This window comes from Engraulis encrasicolus, chromosome 10 (genome assembly GCF_034702125.1).
Source record: "Engraulis encrasicolus isolate BLACKSEA-1 chromosome 10, IST_EnEncr_1.0, whole genome shotgun sequence".
Classification (NCBI taxonomy): Eukaryota; Metazoa; Chordata; class Actinopteri; order Clupeiformes; family Engraulidae; genus Engraulis; species Engraulis encrasicolus.
In genome coordinates, this window is record NC_085866.1 from 18395067 (window position 1) to 18415527 (window position 20461).

General features: G+C 44.8%; 1 protein-coding gene and 1 long non-coding RNA gene across 2 annotated transcripts; both read right to left on the minus strand.

The window, feature by feature from the left end:
- Nucleotides 1-789: 789 nt before the first annotated feature.
- LOC134456757 (uncharacterized) lies at nt 790-1362 on the minus strand. The gene is made up of 3 exons (XR_010036369.1): nt 1290-1362; nt 998-1044; nt 790-903 (listed from the first exon to the last, which is right to left on the minus strand). It is a non-coding gene; the product is annotated as an uncharacterized LOC134456757 (long non-coding RNA).
- A 63-nt stretch (nt 1363-1425) lies between these two features.
- On the minus strand, nt 1426-3788 carry LOC134456466 (tumor necrosis factor receptor superfamily member 14-like; the record flags this gene model as incomplete). The annotated part of the gene is made up of 5 exons (XM_063207827.1): nt 3595-3788; nt 2968-3093; nt 2597-2746; nt 1775-1862; nt 1426-1480 (listed from the first exon to the last, which is right to left on the minus strand). Coding segments are annotated over exons 1-5 (606 nt in total), but the record flags the coding sequence as incomplete, so codon positions are not given.
- Between the last annotated feature and the right edge of the window lie 16673 nt (nt 3789-20461).

A 20461-nucleotide genomic window follows, 5' to 3' on the forward strand; every position in this document is an offset into this window, starting at 1 on the left:
TATCAGGGTGACATTTTGTGACATGAAAAACGATCATACTGTGTATTTATGTGACCAACTACACAGCTAACTTTCGGAAACAAAACTGTTTTGTGTCAGTTGATGCAATGTCTCATTGTCTGAACATAGTGAATAAAGACTTTCAGTGACACACTTTTTTTGAGCACATTTCATACCTGGCCAAACCTTCAAGTAGCGAAATAACTTGAGACCATAACCCACCATAACCAAGATGTTCTATAACGTCATGTGGTAGACCTATTTCTGGCTAAGTGTCTGCCAAGATGTGAGGTTCCATGCCAGGGATTTCGCCTTGTACCCGAATAGGGAATGCTGTTATCTCAGATCTTTTGCCACCCAGCATTTTGGCGCACAAAAGTGTTTACAAGATACGCCTAATGGCTGTAGGTAAATGAATGATAATGTGAGAAGGCCAGTATACGCGAGAACTAGAGTGGTGATTGGTTGGTGATTGGCAAGTGAGTAATTGAATTAAAAACCGCCTCATCTTTCAGGCAGAACTTAACGTCATAGCTTACATTTTTTAGTATGTCCTTCAGATAAGCTGGAGCCGTTCCTGCTGTGGCTTAGTAGGCAAGGGTCAAGGCCTTGTACTTGATCCGGGCCGCTGAATTCTGGATCATCTGCAGTGGTTACAGTACAATTTCATGTGCAATAATATTGTCTACAATCAAGTCAAGATCCTCTAAAATCTGACCTGCTGTATTTTGAGTACATTGCCAGGTGTGGAGAAGATGTAAAAACACTGGTGACTCACTATGACGGCTCCAGAGCACCCAGACTCTCCTGATCACATGACACCATCTGGTCTAATCAAGTAACAGCATGCTGATCATTAAGTTCACATGGCTGCAGCCCTTTTCTAATTGCGGTACTATGTACCTGTGAAATAAAACAAACAAACATTAGTACCACACTGATTAGCATAAAATAGTTGTACAACTAAAATAAAAATATAAAAATAAAAATCTATTACCTCTGAACTCTCATCGGAATTCATTCCAGCCAATTCAGATGGATAATCTGTATGTAAAAGCAAACAAGCAAGAATAAATATGAATTTTACAATGAAATCCATAATGCAAATTGCTGGTACTCCGTACTGGCCTGCAAGGGTGTGTGTGTGTGTGCGCGCGCACACGTCTAAGTGTGTGTGTGTACGTGCATGTGTGTGTGTAGACAGTCAGCAACTGTGCTAGTTTGAGCAAAGAAAAAAAACTTTACAGTTGTGCATTGTCCCATTTTATTGTAACAGTAAAGAATCTCACCAATATAAGGTTGTCTATTTTTCCTCTTCCTCAGATACATGAATAATCCAGCCACAACTGCCATTGCCAGCACAACAATGACCCCCAGTGTGGTCCCAACGATCACACCCACATTGTTGGGTGGTCTCACACATATGGTGTCCTGTGAGATTGATCCTTCTGCCAGGACTATCAGCCCCTTCTCCTCACACCTGTAAAAAACACATCAGTTACTACACTTCAGTAAAATGTGTTCATGTAAACGTAGAAATTCGGACTAGTTATGGAGACGAATTGAAATACTGAAGAAGAGAAAATTAAAGAATGGTTCAATCATTCAAGCAATCATAAATCATGGAGCAGGAATGGAAAAAATGAGATGAAACATAAAGTACTCAAGTTGGAGTACATTTACTAGTAGTAGAAACTATGAGATATAGATTGGAAAATATAGCATGACAAGCAATAAATGGAATACATGCAAAATGTCACTTGGCTGTGCTTACCTTGTGTGTGGTCTGCAGGATGTGAATGATCCATCTGAATATTCTTTACCAACACAGTCATCACATTCAGCATCTAAAATATCTGATCCTGTAGGCATTTAAAAAGAACAACAAACCCACAGTTAATTATGTCCTCCTTTGGTGTGTGTGTGTGTGTGTGTGTGTGTGTGTGTGTGTGTGTGTGTGTGTGTGTGTGTGTGTGTGTGTGTGTGTGTGTGTGTGTGTGTGTGTGTGTGTGTGTGCACCTTTACAGCTTTGCCTCTCTAATGTTGTTGTGCGGGAAACTGTGTAATAACAATAGAAGCTTTGATGTCTTCAGGTTTCATCTTCTGTTCCGCTACAGCAGGGGTCAGGAACCTTTTTGGTGGAGAGAGCCATAAACGCAAATTTTCATGAGAGCCATACCATTTTAAAAATACTAAATACAATCAAAAGCATGTATTTCAATTAAGCCCAACAAGTTTAGAGTGTACTGTCAAGTTATTGCTTTTATTGATAACAGGTAAGTATAGGGTTGTCAACTGTCAACTTCATTATGGTGGAGGTCTGGGAGAATTTTGTATTATTTAGATGTAATTTCCTGCATTTGAACACTTTTTAACCTCCCTTGTCTCATTTCAACTCAATATGGAACCTGTACTTTTATTTATAAATACAGGACGATTCCATATTTCAAGGGATGTTTGGCAACCCTAGATTAGGAAGAGCCATATACAGTTCCCAAAAGAGCCATATGTGGCTCTAGAGCCGTAGGTTCCTGACCCCTGCTCTACAGTGTCTCTGCTAAAGTGTGACAACAATTCAAGTGTTAATTTTCCTGACCTGGTCGTTTAATGTATTGTCCAGATAAGCACTCTGTGTGTCGCACAGCTCCTTGGCAGCCATCTTTGGTTGGATCAGTGCAGTAGTGCCCCTCCAGAGGTTCACAGAGTGCATCTGAGGATGGGGTGCAGGCTCTCTTTAACCTGAGTCCTGCACCTTGATTAAGAAAAAATAGAATACTACTAATACACCATGTACAGTTAAGGTAAGCATACTGTAGCGCATAACTACACTAATATACTCATCTACAGTAGTACTACTGCTACTACTATAACACAAGTGCTGATGTATTGTAGTTTAATGTAATGTAAACCATTTCAGCTGCAAAAAATAGAGCAAGTACAGGTAGATAAAAGCGATGCAGCACTTACTGGAGTCACATACCCTGCACGACCTGCATGCCTCAAGTCCATTGGGTGCATCAGTGTAAGATCCTTGGGAACATGGAACACACGTCGTACTCGTGTACTCTGTGCAGTGCCTTCTTACGTAATAACCTATCAGAAATTAGAAAGCAAATAATTAATTTCTGAAATAATTAGTACACTCACCCTGTGTTTAGTGTATCATGGAAATATATTTATTGCTGTCAGCTAAGCACACTCATAGCAAATAAGCTGAACAACAAGTGCACCAGAGAGCATTTTGAAACTAGAAATGCACACAGAGAGTGCAGACCTCGACCAAGGAAGCTGTTTGACAGGACATTTGACTATGTTACACCCTCATTTTTTCCCAGTGAGAAAAGAGGCTTTAAAAGCTTTATTCACAAGAAGCAACTAAACATGCTACTCTAATCAACTTTTCACAAGTGTTTTTAAATCATGTAATGAAATGTGACTGTCAGTTATTCAAGAGTTCTTATTTGGCATTTCCCGATTAATTTTCAGAGGGTCTGGTCCTACTAATACGAAATAGATTCCCTAAGGTGTTGCCAAGATGGCCGCAGAGTGAGGTAACTTAGGTACAACAACTTTGACAAGAGTGCAGCTTCTTACCAGGTCCGCACATGGGGCAGCACTCCTGTCCAATTAGATACTCAGCTCTCCCACACGCACATGACACCTCACACACGGCCAGGAGGAGGATCAAGGCTGCAATCAGAAACTTCAACATGTCTTCCTCAGCTCTTAGGCCGATTATTTTGAAGATGGTGGTATTCGAAACAGTGTGCAGCAAACTCATGTCCTACTGTGTCTTCTGATGCATCTGTTAAATAAAAAAAAAACAGAATCAGAATCTATGTTACTTATTCAGAAATGGATGCAGATTAAGCATGCATTGAAGTTGTTACTATAAACTCCAAAACATAGCAATAGCAAGTATATAAGACTTTGATTTATATCAGTACAACTCCTGACAACCAGGCTTCGCAAGGCAAGAGCCACATGTGGTGGTTCCAAAAATCGGAGTACAAACAAAGAAAGTACGACATGCGGACAAAGATGCGTCTGCTTGTTAGCCTGGTGAACCAGCGGGCAGGGTTTTGAGGGAAGGTTGTTCTCATCAACAATCTTCGGATGTATTATGCATCGAGGCCAGACTAAATTAGACATCCACATTTAGTCTGGTTTATCAGGCTATCTGCTTGTTGCTCAAAGCGTAGTGTTTTGTCTATCGCGTTTTCAGCTTTAATTCCCTCCTCTCTCGCACTCTGGCTGTGAATATTTTGCATCTGGGGAAATAGCACCTCCCCCCTCTTGTATGGTAACCATCTGGTCAGATAAAGTACTGCACGTCAGAATGCATTTCAGACGGACAGACCGACGGACAGACATACCCTCTTTAAAGGGACACTGTGTGAGATATTTAGTTGTTTATTTCCAGTATTCATGCTGCCCATTCACTAATGTTATCTTTTTAATGAATATTTACCACCATCATCAAATTCTAAGTATTCATTATAACTGGAAAAATTGCACTTTTCATACATGAAAAGGGGGATCTTCTCAATGGTCCGCCATTTTGAATTTCCAAAAATAGCCATTTTTAGCTGCAAAAAAGACTCTACTTGGACCATACTAAAAAATATTTGTTTAATACTTAGCAAACTTTCATGTGAAGATCAAATTTGGCAATAGGCAGCCCAATTTCAATAAGCAGCATAGATGCAGTACCTTTTTTGACCATTTCTTGCAGTGTCCCTTTAAGGGATGCTAGGACGCATCTAAAAAAGTGGCGCTCCTCAATCGGGCGTCTGACCTGCTATGCTAATGTAAAGATGCCTGATGTTGCTGGTCTGGAACAGTGTGTTTTTCATTTCCTGCAGGTGTTCCCACCCCTAGGTCTTTCTTGTACCAACACACTGTAGCACCATGGGCCACCTAAGTCATAAGACCATTCATTGTTAGCAGGCAAGAAAGCTTATTCTAGTGTTTGTGCGAAACTGGGTCAGAGAATACATCGTGCGCCTCACGTATTTGACTTGCAACGAGGCTGAAGTTGCTGCACATCAGACATCTGACTTTTGTTGTGTAGTTCAAATAATTACATATTTTTGCACGCACACAACTCACAAATCGCTTGACAAGTGAAGTCGGCAATCACACCATTGGTTGTCATTTAGTCTGAGATACAGCATGTGTGTGATCCAGGGGGGAATGCAAGGTAGATCAGAAAGATAGGTTTGATCAGTGCATTACAGCCCAGTCAAAATGTTTGACTTTCTCAGCTCCATGAGCTGCCCCGAAGGGGCTGGGACTTAGGTACCCCATTGAATGCAGTTGCTCTTCGCAAGGCCAAAAAATCTGATTCTGAGAGTCTTTGTTTACATTAATTACATTAACCTCATCCTCCAGCTGTACATACAAGGTTCCTGATGCCATTTTAGCCTACATGGGACACTTGCTGACATAATGGAACATTTGCTGTCAGCTGACTGATCAGGTGAGCTTAACCAGCAGGCCAATTACTGTAGCATGTCTCCATTGACTAGTCAGAGATGATAATGCCATCGTCAGTATTTTTTATAGCCAAGCCAGTATACAATCATTGCGCCAAGCTGCAGGTATACTAAGTAGGGTTGTGGGTAGATGCACAGTCTAATTTTAAATCTATTGGGAACATTGGTCTCTGGACCAAAGGACGGTGGGAAAACTGGATATGTGAGAATGCTTGGGCAAGTCCCAAAGGACATGCCGACACCAAAGTCATTTATGATAGCTAAATTGTCTGTTGGGGAAATAAGTTACTGTATCTACTATAGATGGTGGTGATTATTTATTTTTCCCAAGGAAAGTAAGGACCACACTTTTTTGGCATTTGGGCCTTAATTGTGATGTGAAATGAAGTTGAATTCAGTCTTGAATTCAGTGCTTTATTGTCTATGTACAAATTGTGCCAACAGTGTGTGCACTAAACATCTTGACATGACAAACATGATAATATATAAACATAGGAACAATAGCACAGTAATGTGAATCAAGCAACATCATATACAAGTAGACTTTCAATACAAATAAATAATGCATAATATGTATGCTGTATGAATTACAATTGAGGAAAACACCTGGGCCCGCAGAGTCCTGTGACGCTTAATAAAATGTTGTGATGACAAACACTAAACAGGTACGTGATATAACCAGTTTAGCTACAGGATTCCAGCAGTGTTCTGTCACTGTGCATGGATGAGAAGATACAAAGGGACTTTCGCACACCAATCAAGTGTCCACCAATGCAAAACAGCTGACTGTTCTTATGGGCAAATGTTCATTACAGTCTGTCTCCCTAAAAGATGTTATCCCTCATATGGTTTTATGATTAGCATTTTCAGACTTTTTTTCTGACAAATTGGGAAAAATAAAATGAGTCAAATTTGTTAATCCTCATAGGCCTGTATGAGGGAAAACGTTAACTTTAAGGGTGTAACTTTGAAATTGACCAGCCTTATTTATTATTTGTAAGGGTGATCAAAATTGACATATACATATATATATATATATATATATATATATATATATATATATATATATATATATATAGTCTAGATATATTGATTAATTTGTATTCCAATCTTTAGCATATCTTTGTAATACTGTTATGACAGTAGGCCTATAATTTGAATTTGTGCTTAATTTTTTATTATTATTATAGCATAGGCCTACCTTATTTTATTAACCTTGCACCAATGCAGTACAGAGAAAGTTTTTCTGATTTTCTTTTACCTAAAAAAAGAAATTGGATTCAGTAAATGAGGTATAAAATCGAACTTGTCATCTGACTTGCACTGTCCCATACTGATATCAAAACAAAACTGCCTAAAATGAAAGTATTTGTAGGCTATAACTTATTAACATAGTCAACCAAGGCCATGGGTGAATGATCGCCAACACAATTGATACAAACTCATTTCTAACATAACCTGGGGGTTAATGTCTAAGTTTAACCACAGATCTGTGAGTTTTACAACACAACAAAAAGTCACCTTCAGTGTAAGGACTGAACCGTAGGCCTACACGTCAGCATTGACTTAAGACAGCCTACCTACGTGTCTAGACCTGCTTTGCACAGAGGTTGAGGTCCACCCTGGCTGTTAGGAACACGTCTTGTTTAACAATACCATCACAGCCACACAGCAAAGGCATCACCTTTGTTTAAAAAACAAAATTAGCGGAGCTGCAAGGCTATTAGTAGACGGAGCAGACACTTTCACTTTCTGATTAGAATGTTGCGGGGACAACTATCGTATCGAAGCCCCTGGTCCGACCCGTCAATATTCCGAATATTTCCCTTTGATCCTACAGCCCAATATGAATAATAATTCGACATCTAGACATGTAGGCATGTAAAACTATGAAGAAACTCGCCTTCTCCAAACAAGCACACGCACGCACACGCACAAACACACTTGACAATATAGGCCTATAGCTCATCGAAAGTGGCAGCAGTGCTATTCAAGTGATTATCCAGCCTCATGGTGTCCTTTGCGTTAGTGGTTGCTCCTGAAGAAAGTGCAGTCCGCAGATAGGCCTACATACAATTGAGTAGAATGTTTCCAGCTGCATTACCCTACTATCCAGACAGACCATAACAGTTGTAAGCCTATGCCTACCTTATTAATAACCTCCCTCAGTTGGTAGACGTAGAATTGAAAAGTGAAACAAAACATCCGTTTGAAATGTTCGCGAGCCTTGAGCTGTCTGCAGCGTAGTCTACAGTAAATTCTGAATGCGTCCTATTTATATGGCGAAGCGAACTCATGGTGCATTCCCCAGGGTTGGGAGATGGGATGTTTCTGACCTCCTACTTGCTGAAATGCATTGGAACACCTGTTGAAGCGGAATGTTCACGTCGCGAGCTGGGGCAAAGGCAAACGCTGTCACGCGCACCCGCTGTAATCGAAACCTATTTTTTTTCCAGACTCCTCCATGTCTGCTTTATTATAATAAGAGATGTCAGCATTGCTGCAAATTATCCTATGGGTGTTCTTCAGGTCTTCTTGGAAACTGCAATAGCGATTAATACAATTCTGACATTTGATTATTCACATAACTTTTGAATGAGATGCTACAAAGACAAATGAGACCACTTTTCCATATAATTCCAGCACGGGGAATTGATTGCAAGGGTCAATAGGTTCATAAAAACATGTTTAGACGACTTTGTAGGACCAAATGACTAAAGTGTATTAGGCCTAAATATTCTACAAATACAGACAGGATCTAGTGTGTGTTAAAACATGGTGTAAAGATGACATTAATTGCATTAAATACATTATTTGACTTGAGGTGACTACCATACATACTGTCATTAACATTAAAACATCTCTGCAACCTTTTAAGGCTATGCTTAGTCATGGTTGATGCGAAAATAATAATTAGCAATCAGATGTATTGAGATGCATTGGTGACTTGACCATTCCAAGGCATCTAAAAACAGATTTTTCAGTGGTTTACAATAGTATCAGAAGTACTTTGAACATAATAAATGTTTACCCAGTTTTTGGTGACGAGAAAGGCCTCAATTTCAAGATGGCCGCCACCAGGCCCAGAAAATGAGCATTAGGCTCGGACGCAACCAAGCAGATATTTTCATGATCACAATGAGATCTGCTTGGTCTAATAAAGGTGGGCTTGGCAAACAAGATGAACAGTTTTATCTATAGTGATTTCCCAAGACATAAAAAACGCTGCTTCCTACTTGAAGCAGGCAGTGAACTGCCTGACAAGCATGTGGGCTACACCCGCAATTCACGTCAGATAGATGAATGCCAATCAGGGGCCTCATGTACTGAGAACTGCGTGAATTTCCTACTAAAAAAGTGCGGACCTGGAAATCGTCTGGGTCATGACTATGACCATGGTTCCCTTAGCAGGGACCAGATCTAACACATGGGACGTGACGTATGCACGGATCCAATCGAAGCACTTTCTACTCACGCCGAATGGCTGAGAGGCTGTCAGTCATCCCCAGGGCCCGCCCTTAGGGCATAAATAGCTGGGTATGACGCAGCCTCGGCCTCTTTCAATACTGAGCATTATGCCCAGCAAGGCACTGTAATCGCCACGCAGTGTTAGATCTGGTCCCTGCTAAGGGAACCGTGGTCATAGTCATGACCCAGACGTTCCCTATCGCAGTGGACTGCGATCTAACACATGGGACCGTATCCCATCACGCGTGAATTACAGTGGAGGCCTAAACACCCACCTTATGGGCTTATTATGAATAGGGACAAATGCAGGGATAATATGTGGTGATTAAACACATTATAGACCAACATGTTATGCATTTGTTACCCTTCCAGATGAGTTGTAAATCTGGGTAATCACAGGTTCCCTGTTCCCAGAACACCCTGCAGAAGGCTAGACTCACTCACATCTAGCATGTAATAACAAATGAATGTGTGATGAGAATTCCAACTGGCTGCTCTACATATCTCTTCTATGGAGGCACCCTTCAGTAGGGCCCAAGAAGAAGAAACTCCTCGAGTCGAATGAGCGCGCAGTCCCTCTGGAGCTTCCAGGGATAGCTCCTGTAAGCCAACTCGGTGGTTTCCACTATCCAGCGTGATAGGCTTGGTTTTGACAGAGGCCTAACCTTAGCCTGAGTGCCAAAACACACAAATAACTGATCAGACTGCCTGAAAGACCTAGAGCGCTCCACATCGCAACAGAGAGCCCGCACCGGACACAGTTTGTTCAACTGCTCCTCCTCTGCTGATGCAAAGGGAGGAGGTGAGAAGCTGACTAACTCAATGACTTGATTACGGAAAGGAGTAGATACTACCTTGGGCGGGTATGCGGCATTTGGACGCATAATGACCTTGTCACCCGCACCGGAGAACTGCATACAAGTCGAGCTCACTGAGAGAGCTTGAATATCACCTATGCGTTTTGCTGACACCAGGGCCAGCAAGAAAGCCATTTTTAAGAAAAGAAGCTTTATGTCCACCTCACTCAGGGGCTCAAAGAGAGGCCCAGTAAGAGCACGTAACACTACTAACAGATCCCATGAGGGCACCAGCTGTTTGTGAGGGGCCCTGAGCCGTCTCACCCCAGCCATAAATCATGACACCAGAGGGTGGTTACCAGGTGTCGCACCACCTATGCCCACATGACAAGCAGAGATAGCTGCCACATACCCCTTTAGTGTAGAGGCAGCCTTACCATCATCAAACATGTGCTGCAAAAAATCTAATATGACACCTACCGCACAGTTGATAGGGTCATGACCCCGTGAGATACACCACTGCTCAAATAAGCCATTTCAGCGTATAGAGAGAGCGAGTTGACGGGGCCCTAGCACTCTGAATAGTATTGACTACTGCCTCAGATAGTCCTGATGCTAACAGCCTTCCCCTTTCAGGTGCCAGGCCCTGAGTTGCCACAGCTCCGGCCGGGGATGCCATATGGATCCCCCCGCCTGTGACAGCAGGTCCCTCCGTAAAGGCAGCTCCCACAGTGGCTTAACTGACATCCTGCTCAGCTCTGCGACCCATGGCCGGTTCGGCCACAGGGGGGCTATTAACAACAGTTCTCTCCTCTCCTCCATGACTCTGCTCAGCACCTGAGGAATTAGAGGCACTGGAGGAAATGCATAAAGCCGTCCGTCCGGCCACGGATGTGCCAGTGCGTCCACCCACAGAGGTGGGTCGTCTCCCCCCAGAGAGAACCAAAGCTGACAGTGTGTGGTCTGTCTCGTGGCAAACAAGTCCACTTCGGCTTTGTAGAACCGCAGCCATACCTGATCGACCACCAGGGGATGGAGGCGCCGGTCTGCTGCCTGCGGGTTTGACCCTTGAGAGTAGGTCTGCTCCACAGTTGAGATGACCTGGAATATGAACTGCTATGAGAGACAACAAATGATCTGCTGCCCATAGCAGTAACTGTTCGCCAACCGGTGTAAAGCCAGGGAGCGCATGCCCCCCTGGCGATTTATGTATGCCATGGCTTTGGTGTTGTCGGTCCTCACCAGCACATGATGGCCTTTCACCACTGACAAAAAGTACCGTAGGACTAGAAACACTGTCTGCAGCTCCAACACATTTATATGGGCTTTGGCCTGTGCTGCAGACCAACGACCGTTCACCGATCTCCCGTTGCAGACTGCCCCCCAACCAGTTGTAGACGCATCGGTCGTAATTACCACTCGGTGCGTCACTATGCCTAGAGACGCTCCCACACTGAGAAATTGGGAGGATCTCCATATTGTGAGGGCCTTTCTGCACTTCGAGTTCACTACCATTTTGCGGTATTTGTCTTTGGAGGGGTTGAGCTTCAGAGACAGGTACCACATTTGAAAAGGTCGCATGCGCAGTAGCCCCATTGGCAGGGAGACTGCGGCTGCTGTCATCATTCCCAGCAGCCTCTGGCAGAGGTGAGATGACACCCATTGGCCTATTCTGCATTGGGCTACACAGGCCTTAATTGCGGCTGCTCTCTCCTGAGAGAGGTGAGCTGTCATAGTCACTGAATTCAGTGTCATGCCTAGGAACTGTGAAGTCTGACTTGATTTGAGAACACACTTCTTCCTGTTTATCACAAAGCCCAATTGGCCTAGGTGTGCCTGCACAAGACTGGCCTGCTGTGCCGCTAACTCTTGTGAGTGGCAGCAAAGAAGGCAGTCATCCAGAAAGTTGAACAAGCGCACCCCCTGCTGATGCAATGGTGCGACTGCCGCTTCCAGACACTTTGTGAAAAGAAAAGGGGATAGGGCTAGACCGAAGGGGAGACGAGAAAACTGATATGCTTTCTCTCTGAATGCAAATCTGAGAAATTTCCGATGCCTTGGCACCACCTTTATGTTAAAAATATGCATCCTTTAGGTCTATGGTTACAAACCAGTCGTTTGGTTTCACAAATTGAAGGAGCTGGCGGTTGGTCAGCATCCTGAATTTTCTTTTCATGAGTGATTTGTTCAGCCTCCTTAAATCTAAGATTGGCCGAAATCCCCCGCCTTTTTTCGGGACTAGAAAATATCGGCTCTACAAGCCTGCGTTTTCTTCCCCTTGTGGCACCATCTCTATTGCATTTTTTAACAGCAGGGAGTCTATTTCCTCTTGTAGAAAAGGGACCTGACCCTCCGGAACTACGGTTTGAATCACCCCGCTGAATTTTGGCGGGGGGCGAGCAAACTTATTACTAACTATATTGTGTAGCCCACTGAGACTGTCCTCAAAACCCAAGGTGATGTCTGTGCGCATTTGCGCCAGTTATCCATGCATGCCTCTAGACATGGCATGGAGTCTCTTAATTGGTCGGGGACGCTTCCGCTCATCGCCAAACCTTTTAATCTTTGATCTAGACTCAATTGGTCGGGTTTTCCCCGCTCATGGTCAATTTGTCTATATTCGGCTTTATTCCCGTCCCGTCTAAGGAGGGGGTCAAGCTCTGAGGGCAGCTTGTCACACTGTTTAGGTAAACATGGGTGAGAGAATGCTGTTTTAATATTGGATACAGAGAGGGGGACAAAACATTTTCTGTTTGTGTGTGTAGTGCTTGTGGAAACTGGCACAACGTGCTTGACATGAGCGGTGCATGTGAGCAACGGGCAGTCCTTTTTCGCTGAGGGGAACCCCCCCTCTTCAGGACGCGATCCTCAGGTCCGCGTCCTGTTCGCACCACCAAGGCGGACAGTAGTCTGGCGCGGGATGAGCGGCGCGCTCTGCTGCTGCTGGGGCCTGTGGCTGAGGCTGGGGCGGCGGCCTAAACAGGTGTCGCTGCCATCCTCTCCTTACCGGCATCTTTTCCCATGACCCGCCGGGCGGAAGGGCACCACCAGGAGTGGAGCCTGCGGCTTAATTTGACTCAACACGGGTATCTCTGCAGCAACGCCGCTGTGTTGATGGAGCATGCTGCTTGTCCCGCCGCCAGGTAGGACTTTTCAGCTAGAGTGGCCTGGAGCCTGGCCACTGGAGACGGCAGGAGAGGTTTGCGACCCAGGTGCAATGCAGGTGAAGAGGGCGACAAGTAACTCGTCACCGTATCCTCCACCGGTGGGAAGGAGAGATAGCCACAGTCCTTGGCCTGGTCCATATGCATGTAGGCAGCAAAATGTGGGACTGGGGCACGGGCCGAATAGGGGTTGCTCCAGGTCTTGGTTAGCTCCCTGTGCACTCCAGGAAAAACGGGATCGGGCAGGGCGCCGGTGTCTGGGGCCCAGCCTAGTATTCACCATCCAGCAACGACATCTCTGAGCTGGGGGGGTGGGAAGAGGGTAGTCACCTCGTGCAGCTGCAGACCCAGTGTCCTCGAACCTACCGGGGGAGAGGATTCAGCGTGCCGGAAACCACGAGTTTTTGGGTTCCGGGGGGAGTATGGTTCCAAAGCTGAAACTTAAAGGAATCGACTCATATTCACCATAATACCCATCTGCATCAAGGAAGTCCTCTGGCTGTTCCTCTGACTCCTGCCCAAATGCCAGCTCTGGCAGGGGCAGGTCGTGGAAGCCACGCGGTAACTCCACCGCCTCGTGGTGAGACCTCACGCTTGCATGTGGGGCAGGTGCAGCTAGCTCCCCTGCTGCCTCGTGGCGTAAACTCCCGCCAGATAGCAATGTGGGAGCGGGGTTGGCTGTGGCGGGCTCGCAGCAGTCAAGCCCCTCCATTTTGTGTTCTGTGCTGCCTTCGGCTGCGGGTATCGCCTCAGCCTGGGCAGCCTCTCTCGCCTCTCTGCGAGTCCAGTAAGCCGAGCGCTTAGTGATTTTAGCGAGTGTCAGTTCAGCACAGAATTCGCAGGTAGAACCGCCCGACAGCGCTGCCTCGGCGTGCTCTCTGCCGAGACAGACAATGCAAAATCGGTGCCGGTCCCCTTGTCCCTGCTGTGCGGGCACTCTGGATACAGCAGCCTCGACATCCTAGACGCACAAGAGAAACAATTAACACTCACAATCGGTACGAATTCTAAAGAACAACCGAGTGAATGCTCCAGTTAGCTAACGTAGCAACAACGAGCAAGCAGAGCTAACAGAACTAGCAAACTTGCAAGCTAGAAGCTAAGTAAGCCAAATACAAAGACAAATTCCAACTCGTGGCACCCAAAGCCTGTGACCAGAGAAAATCAACTCACCGGCTTGAAAGAGTAAAAGCACACGGTCGAAACTCGAATCTGAGATAAGTTGTAAGTAAGTTGCTTGACGGATCACTTCTATCGAAGTATTGAAAGAGGCCGAGGCTGCGTCATACCCAGCTATTTATGCCCTAAGGGCGGGCCCTGGGGATGACTGACAGCCTCTCAGCCATTCGGCGTGAGTAGAAAGTGCTTCGATTGGATCCGTGCATACGTCACGTCCCATGTGTTAGATCGCAGTCCACTGCGATAGGGAACCTGAAAGTTACTTACAAAGATATCCGGATGTATCAACTTATTGACCCCTTTAGAGTTTGTAAACAGATATGACGTAATTTGGCTGCGTGTGCACCGTTGCCTCAGAATCTTCCATGCACCCTTCACTTGTACATGAACTCCACGGGTGTTATTTCCGAAATAAGGTAACGGATGCTCGCGCTAACCTCAGATATGCAGTGGGCATCACAGACACGTGCATTCCTGACGATGTCATCAGTCCAGTCAGTAGTTCAATGTCTTGTAACAACAAACATTTCCTATGCTTCTGGAACAGCCTCTTCCCTCTCAAAATAGCATAACAAGTGTACTTTTTGGAATCTCTTTTTTTTTTATCAACGTACACGCTTCAGAACGGCAGTTTTTCTCTCTTTAGTGTGTCTGCACTGTCTGTTCATGTTTTGTCAGTTTTACATACAGCCTCCCCACTCCCTATTTTACCCATGCCTGCAGTTCACCTAGTGACCGCTGTCGAGAGAGCGCAGCCCATTCTTTCTGAAAGGAGTCTGCACTCCGCCGTTGGCGGCGCTAGGGTGCAGTACCACCCAGAAGAGTGGAGTCGCTCGTAATACCCTTAAGCTATGTACACACACATCGCTGCTATTTACCATGTTCTCACTTGCTCGCCCACTGGCCACTCTCTCATTGAACGTTCTCTGAAAGTTCCCGCGGCTTTAACTGCCAATATACAGGCGAGAAGTACTGAACTCTGCATTCCAATTGGTTACTCGCTTACTCGCCTCGCTCAAAGTTAAAATATTTTAAACTCGGCATCGCATCGCTTGTACAGTACTCGCCTGCTCGTCTCGCTGGAACACATTGACATTCTATTGACTTAATTCGCTGAGTGAGTAACTAGCAGCGGTGTGTGCGAACCTAGCTTTAAAACATCTCTTGTGTGTTTGAGTCAACGATGCGCGCGCATTCATGAGGATGTTGATTCTGAACAGGTCAATTGGTAGGCCTATACAGGTGCCCACAATCAGTGGGTAATGAGGCTTGGACAGGGGAAACGCACGGTTCTTACCGTAGCCGTGTGGATACCAGCTAACTCAGCCAGCACATTTTAATGCACAGCACAAGAGAGTGAACATAGTTTTTGTATTAAAAATCATTTTTGCAGTAAACGGGGAACAACCCCAAAGGGATATCTTCGGCTGGAAATTTCAGTTTTTGCTTTGCGTTGAGAACACCTTCAGTCCAAGCTGAGGCTCACAGGGCAGCCTCCACAGCGTAAGTTTTTTCCCAATGGATTGATCTTTTTTTGCTGTGACACCTCAAAAATTACGAACGTCACAGGATAAAACAAAGAAACCACTATCAAAGGATATGGATTAGAGGAAGCAAACAAAGGATTATCAGTGAGTGCTCATCAATCGGATTCATATCTATTGGAAACGTTGAGGATCTGCCAAGGCGTACGCCGGCATGACTGGAAGTTTGTAACCGTGATAGGAAACCGGATTACTTGCTTGTTGCGGTGCCTACCGGCGTTGATGAACTTCTGTGAGTGAGTGAACGCATCTACGCTCTAGGACACTAAAATGCAAAAGTTGCCCCCAGTATGTTGTTGGTGACACTTTAATCCCTTCTATTTTTTGATGTTCGATGTGGACTTTGCATGGAAAAAAACATAGCGGCTTCACATTTTGAATTTTGTTCACCGTGCTGTTGCTTAAAGTGCTGTGCTGCTTGTAGACCTTAAATATTGTGTGTGCCACCTCCACACAAAGGTCTTAAAAGTTTTTAAAAGTATAAGACTGCCGTACTGTTGGCTGTCGCGCCACATTGTTTTGTTATTTAAAAAAAAAAAAAAATTTGAGGGTCTACCGAGCTGTGTTTTTTTAGCTTTGCGCAACATGGACGACAAACCTGGCAAGGCTACGGCCACCATGCCTGCATCGGTGCGCACCTACACGGCAATTACTTTGAGTAAAGAAGAACCAGAAAAACGTGTGAGGAAGTTGACTGCAAAGGGCCTTTTAATGGTGTTCAAAAACCTCCAGAAGAATCGGAAATCAAAGCTTATGCAAGCAGGAAAAAGAAAAGGAAAGACAAATGAGCTGCTTTCTGTAAAGGTTACTTCTAAAACATTCAGTCAAGTTAAAAAATATTTGAATTAATTTACTCTTCTGTGTCAGGAAGCATTAGAAACTCAGAACACTCTGTTAGAAATGCCAATGCCTGAGGATGAATATCAAGTACAGCAAACCTGGTTAATAGAGAAAAATAAGGAAATTGAAAAATTCCAAGGCGATGTGTGTCAGTGGGTGGTGGATGCCGAGCACGCCAACAAAGAGTTAGAAGTAAGGCCAGAGGATAGCATTTCAAACATTTCAAGTCAAGTCAAGTCAAGTCAGCTTTTATTGTCACTTTCATCATATGCACAAGATATACAAGGAAAGTTACGTTTTCTCTCTATACCATGCCAGGACAAAAAAGACATACAAAACTGACATTTCCAGTACTGACATACAGTGAGTCCAATATGTATTTGATCCCTTGCTGATTTTGCCGGTTTGCCCACTAATAAAGACATGATCAGTCTATAAATTTATGATAATATGTATTCAAACATGGGGAGACAGAATATCAAAAAGAAATTCCAGAAAATAACTTAAACTAATATATTTTGATTTATTTGTATTTAATTTAGGCAAATAAGTATTTGACCCCTCTAGCTAAAGAAGATAGTGCTTTGTGGCAACGCCCAAGTTGTCTAGCACTGAGGTCAGATGCTTCATTTTGCCAATGCTAGGACAAATTCAAACGATCATAAACTTAAGCGCAGGGCAGCGCATTCTGGGCCCATAACCTGTTAAGAACTGAACTGAACTCAACTGGAGACAAGACAAAAGGAGCAGGCACCAACACAGGTTATGGGCCCAGAATGCGCTGCCCTGCGCTTAAGTTTATGATAGTTTGAATTTGTCCTAGCATTGGCAAAATGAGTGAAAGAACAAATTCACGTTGGTCTCGGTTGGTGTTTGACGGAGATGAAAAGAACTATGAACTGTGGGAGACAACGTTTTTGGGCCATCTTCATATACAAAAGTTGAAGAACACAATTCTGCAAGGGCCTGCTGCTGGTGCGGAAGCAGCTGCACTGGCTGAAGATGCTGCAAAGAATGCAGAGGCATATGCTGAGCTGATCCAGTTTCTCGATGACAAAAGTTTGTCCCTGGTCATGCGAGAGGCTGCAGATGATGGACGTGGAGCACTTAAAATCCTGAGAGACTATTATGCTGGCACGGGTAAGCCCCGTATGGTGAGTCTGTACACAGAACTTACCTCCCTGCAAAAGTTAAGCACTGAGAGTGTGACTGATTATGTCATACGTGCAGAGACCTCAATCACTGCACTGAGGAGTGCTGGAGAGGCGTTAAGTGATGGACTATTAGTTGCCATGGTTCTGAAGGGGCTGCCTGAATCTTTCAAGCCCTTCTCCATTTTTGTGACCCAAAGTGATGAGACTCTCAGTTTTGCTGATTTCAAGACAAAGTTGCGCAGCTATGAGAACACAGAGGGGATGCGCACAGCTGCACCTGACGACAACGTGATGGGGGCCCGGTCACATCCAAAGAAGTCCAGTGGTCCAGTGGGCGCAAGGGTGCAGACCACGGAGAGCGGTGACATTGAATGCTACCGTTGCGGCCAGAGGGGGCACATAGCAAGACAGTGTCGTGTTCCACAGCGGTACAGCCCGGGGAAGAGTACCACATGGCGAGGAGGACGGCGACAGCAGCGGCAGGACAATGCGCGAGGGGTGAGCGAGGAGACGGACAACACCTTCGCCTTCATGCTGGAGAGCAGTGATCGTCGGCCAGGGAGTGGTGTCACCAGAAAGGGGTTAATGGTGGACGTCGGTGCAACATCACACATCATCACCGACCTGGCCAGGTTCAAGAGCTTCGACGAAAGGTTCCAGGCCGAGACGCACTGTGTGGAGCTGGCTGACGGCACACGGTGTAAGGGGGTCGCAGAGCGCAGAGGAGAAGCTGAAGTGTGTCTGGTGGACAGCAAAGGAAGGCACATCAGTGCTACATCGAAGCAGGCGCTGTACATTCCTTCCTATCCCCAGGACATTTTCTCTGTGAGAGCTGCAACTTCCAGTGGGGCAACGGTGATCTTCAAGGAGGGTGAAGATGTTCTGCAGTACAAAGACGGTACACGTTTTCTCATTCATGAACATAACAGGTTGTTCTATTTGCCTACTGTGTCTGTGAACAATGACTGTGATGATCAATGCATGACTTGCCATGACCTTAAGATGTGGCATGAGATTTTGGGACACTGCAACTTTAATGATGTCCAGAAATTACAGAGTGTGGTTGATGGTATGACAATCAAGGGTGAAACACCCAAGTCTTTGCAATGTGAAGTGTGTGTTGAGGGAAAATTCACTCAGAGCAGGAACAGGAAGCCTGATGTGAGGGCCAAGTCAGCTTTGGAGTTGGTACATACTGACTTAGCCGGTCCCATTGATCCAGTGTCCAAAGATGGGTATAGGTACACACTTTCCTTTACTGATGATTATTCCAGTGCTGTGTTCGTGTACTTCCTGAAAAATAAAAGTGATACAGTGGATGCAACCCAAAGGTTTCTAGCTGATATAGCCCCATACGGGAAGGTTACTTGCATCAGATCTGACAATGGTACGGAGTTTACTGGACAGGGTTACCAAACACTTCTTCGCCAAAACCGAATTAGACATGAAACATCAGCACCATACTCACCACACCAAAATGGCACTGCTGAGCGCAACTGGAGAACACTGTTTGACATGGCTAGATGCATGCTCTTGGAAAGCCAGTTACCGAAGGAGTTATGGCCATATGCAGTTCAGACAGCAGCAGTGATTAGAAATAGATGTTTCAATAACCGCACCAAACAGACACCTTACTTCATGCTGACAGGAAGGAGACCAAATTTATCCAGAATGCAGAAATTTGGTACTGTGTGTTATGCATATAGGCAGGACAGGAAGAAGCTAGACTCAAGGTCTGACAAAGGCATCTTCGTGGGCTATGATAAGAACAGCCCAGCCTATATGGTCTACAATCCTGACAACAGAAGAGTGACAAAACATAGACTGGTGAGGTTTATGTCCAGTGTTGAGGAACAGATGACCGATGACATGACTGATGACGATGACGTTGGTGTGCAGTACAGCACAACCAGACCTGACCCAGACAAACCAAAGTTGCTTGACATCCCAGACAGTAGCCAGACAAGTCCACCACCACCTGTGATGAAAGCAGAACCACATTCTTCAGACACCTTAAGTGAAGAGAGGAGGTATCCTGTTAGAGAGAGAAGGAGGCCAGATTTTTATGGTGAGCGGAGTGATCATGCACAGATCAGCATTGATTATTGCTACAGGATGGTATGTAATGTACCCCAGACATTCAGAGAAGCTGTGACTTCATCCAATTCAAAAGAGTGGGTTGATGCAATGGATGAGGAGATGAAATCATTGAAGGATAACAACACATTTACTCTAACCACTTTACCTGAGGGCAAGAGGGCAGTGGGGGGTAGATGGGTGTATGCTATCAAAACCAATGCTGATGGATCTGACAAGTACAAGGCCCGGTATGTTGCCAAAGGGTACAGTCAAGAGATGGGTGTAGATTATGGAGAAACCTTTTCTCCTACTGCTAACCTTACAAGTGTGAGAGTGTTGATGCAGAAAGCTGCTCAAGAAGATTTGATTCTCCATCAGATGGATGTTAAAACTGCCTACCTACATGCACCGATTGATTATGAAATTTACATGGAACAGCCAGAAGGCTATGACGTAAAAACTCAGACAAATGAGAAAGTGGTGTGTAAATTGGAGAAATCATTGTATGGGTTAAAGCAATCAGGACGAAACTGGAACAGAATGTTGCATGATTATCTTTGTGAAAACAACCTTGAACAAAATCCAGCTGATAATTGTGTTTACAAAAGAGAAACCGAACATGACAAAGTGATAGTACTGATATGGGTTGATGATTTGGTTATTGCTGCTAGTGATGAGAGGGCAATGAAAAGTGTCAAGAAAATGCTTACTGAAAAATTCCAGATGAAAGATTTGGGC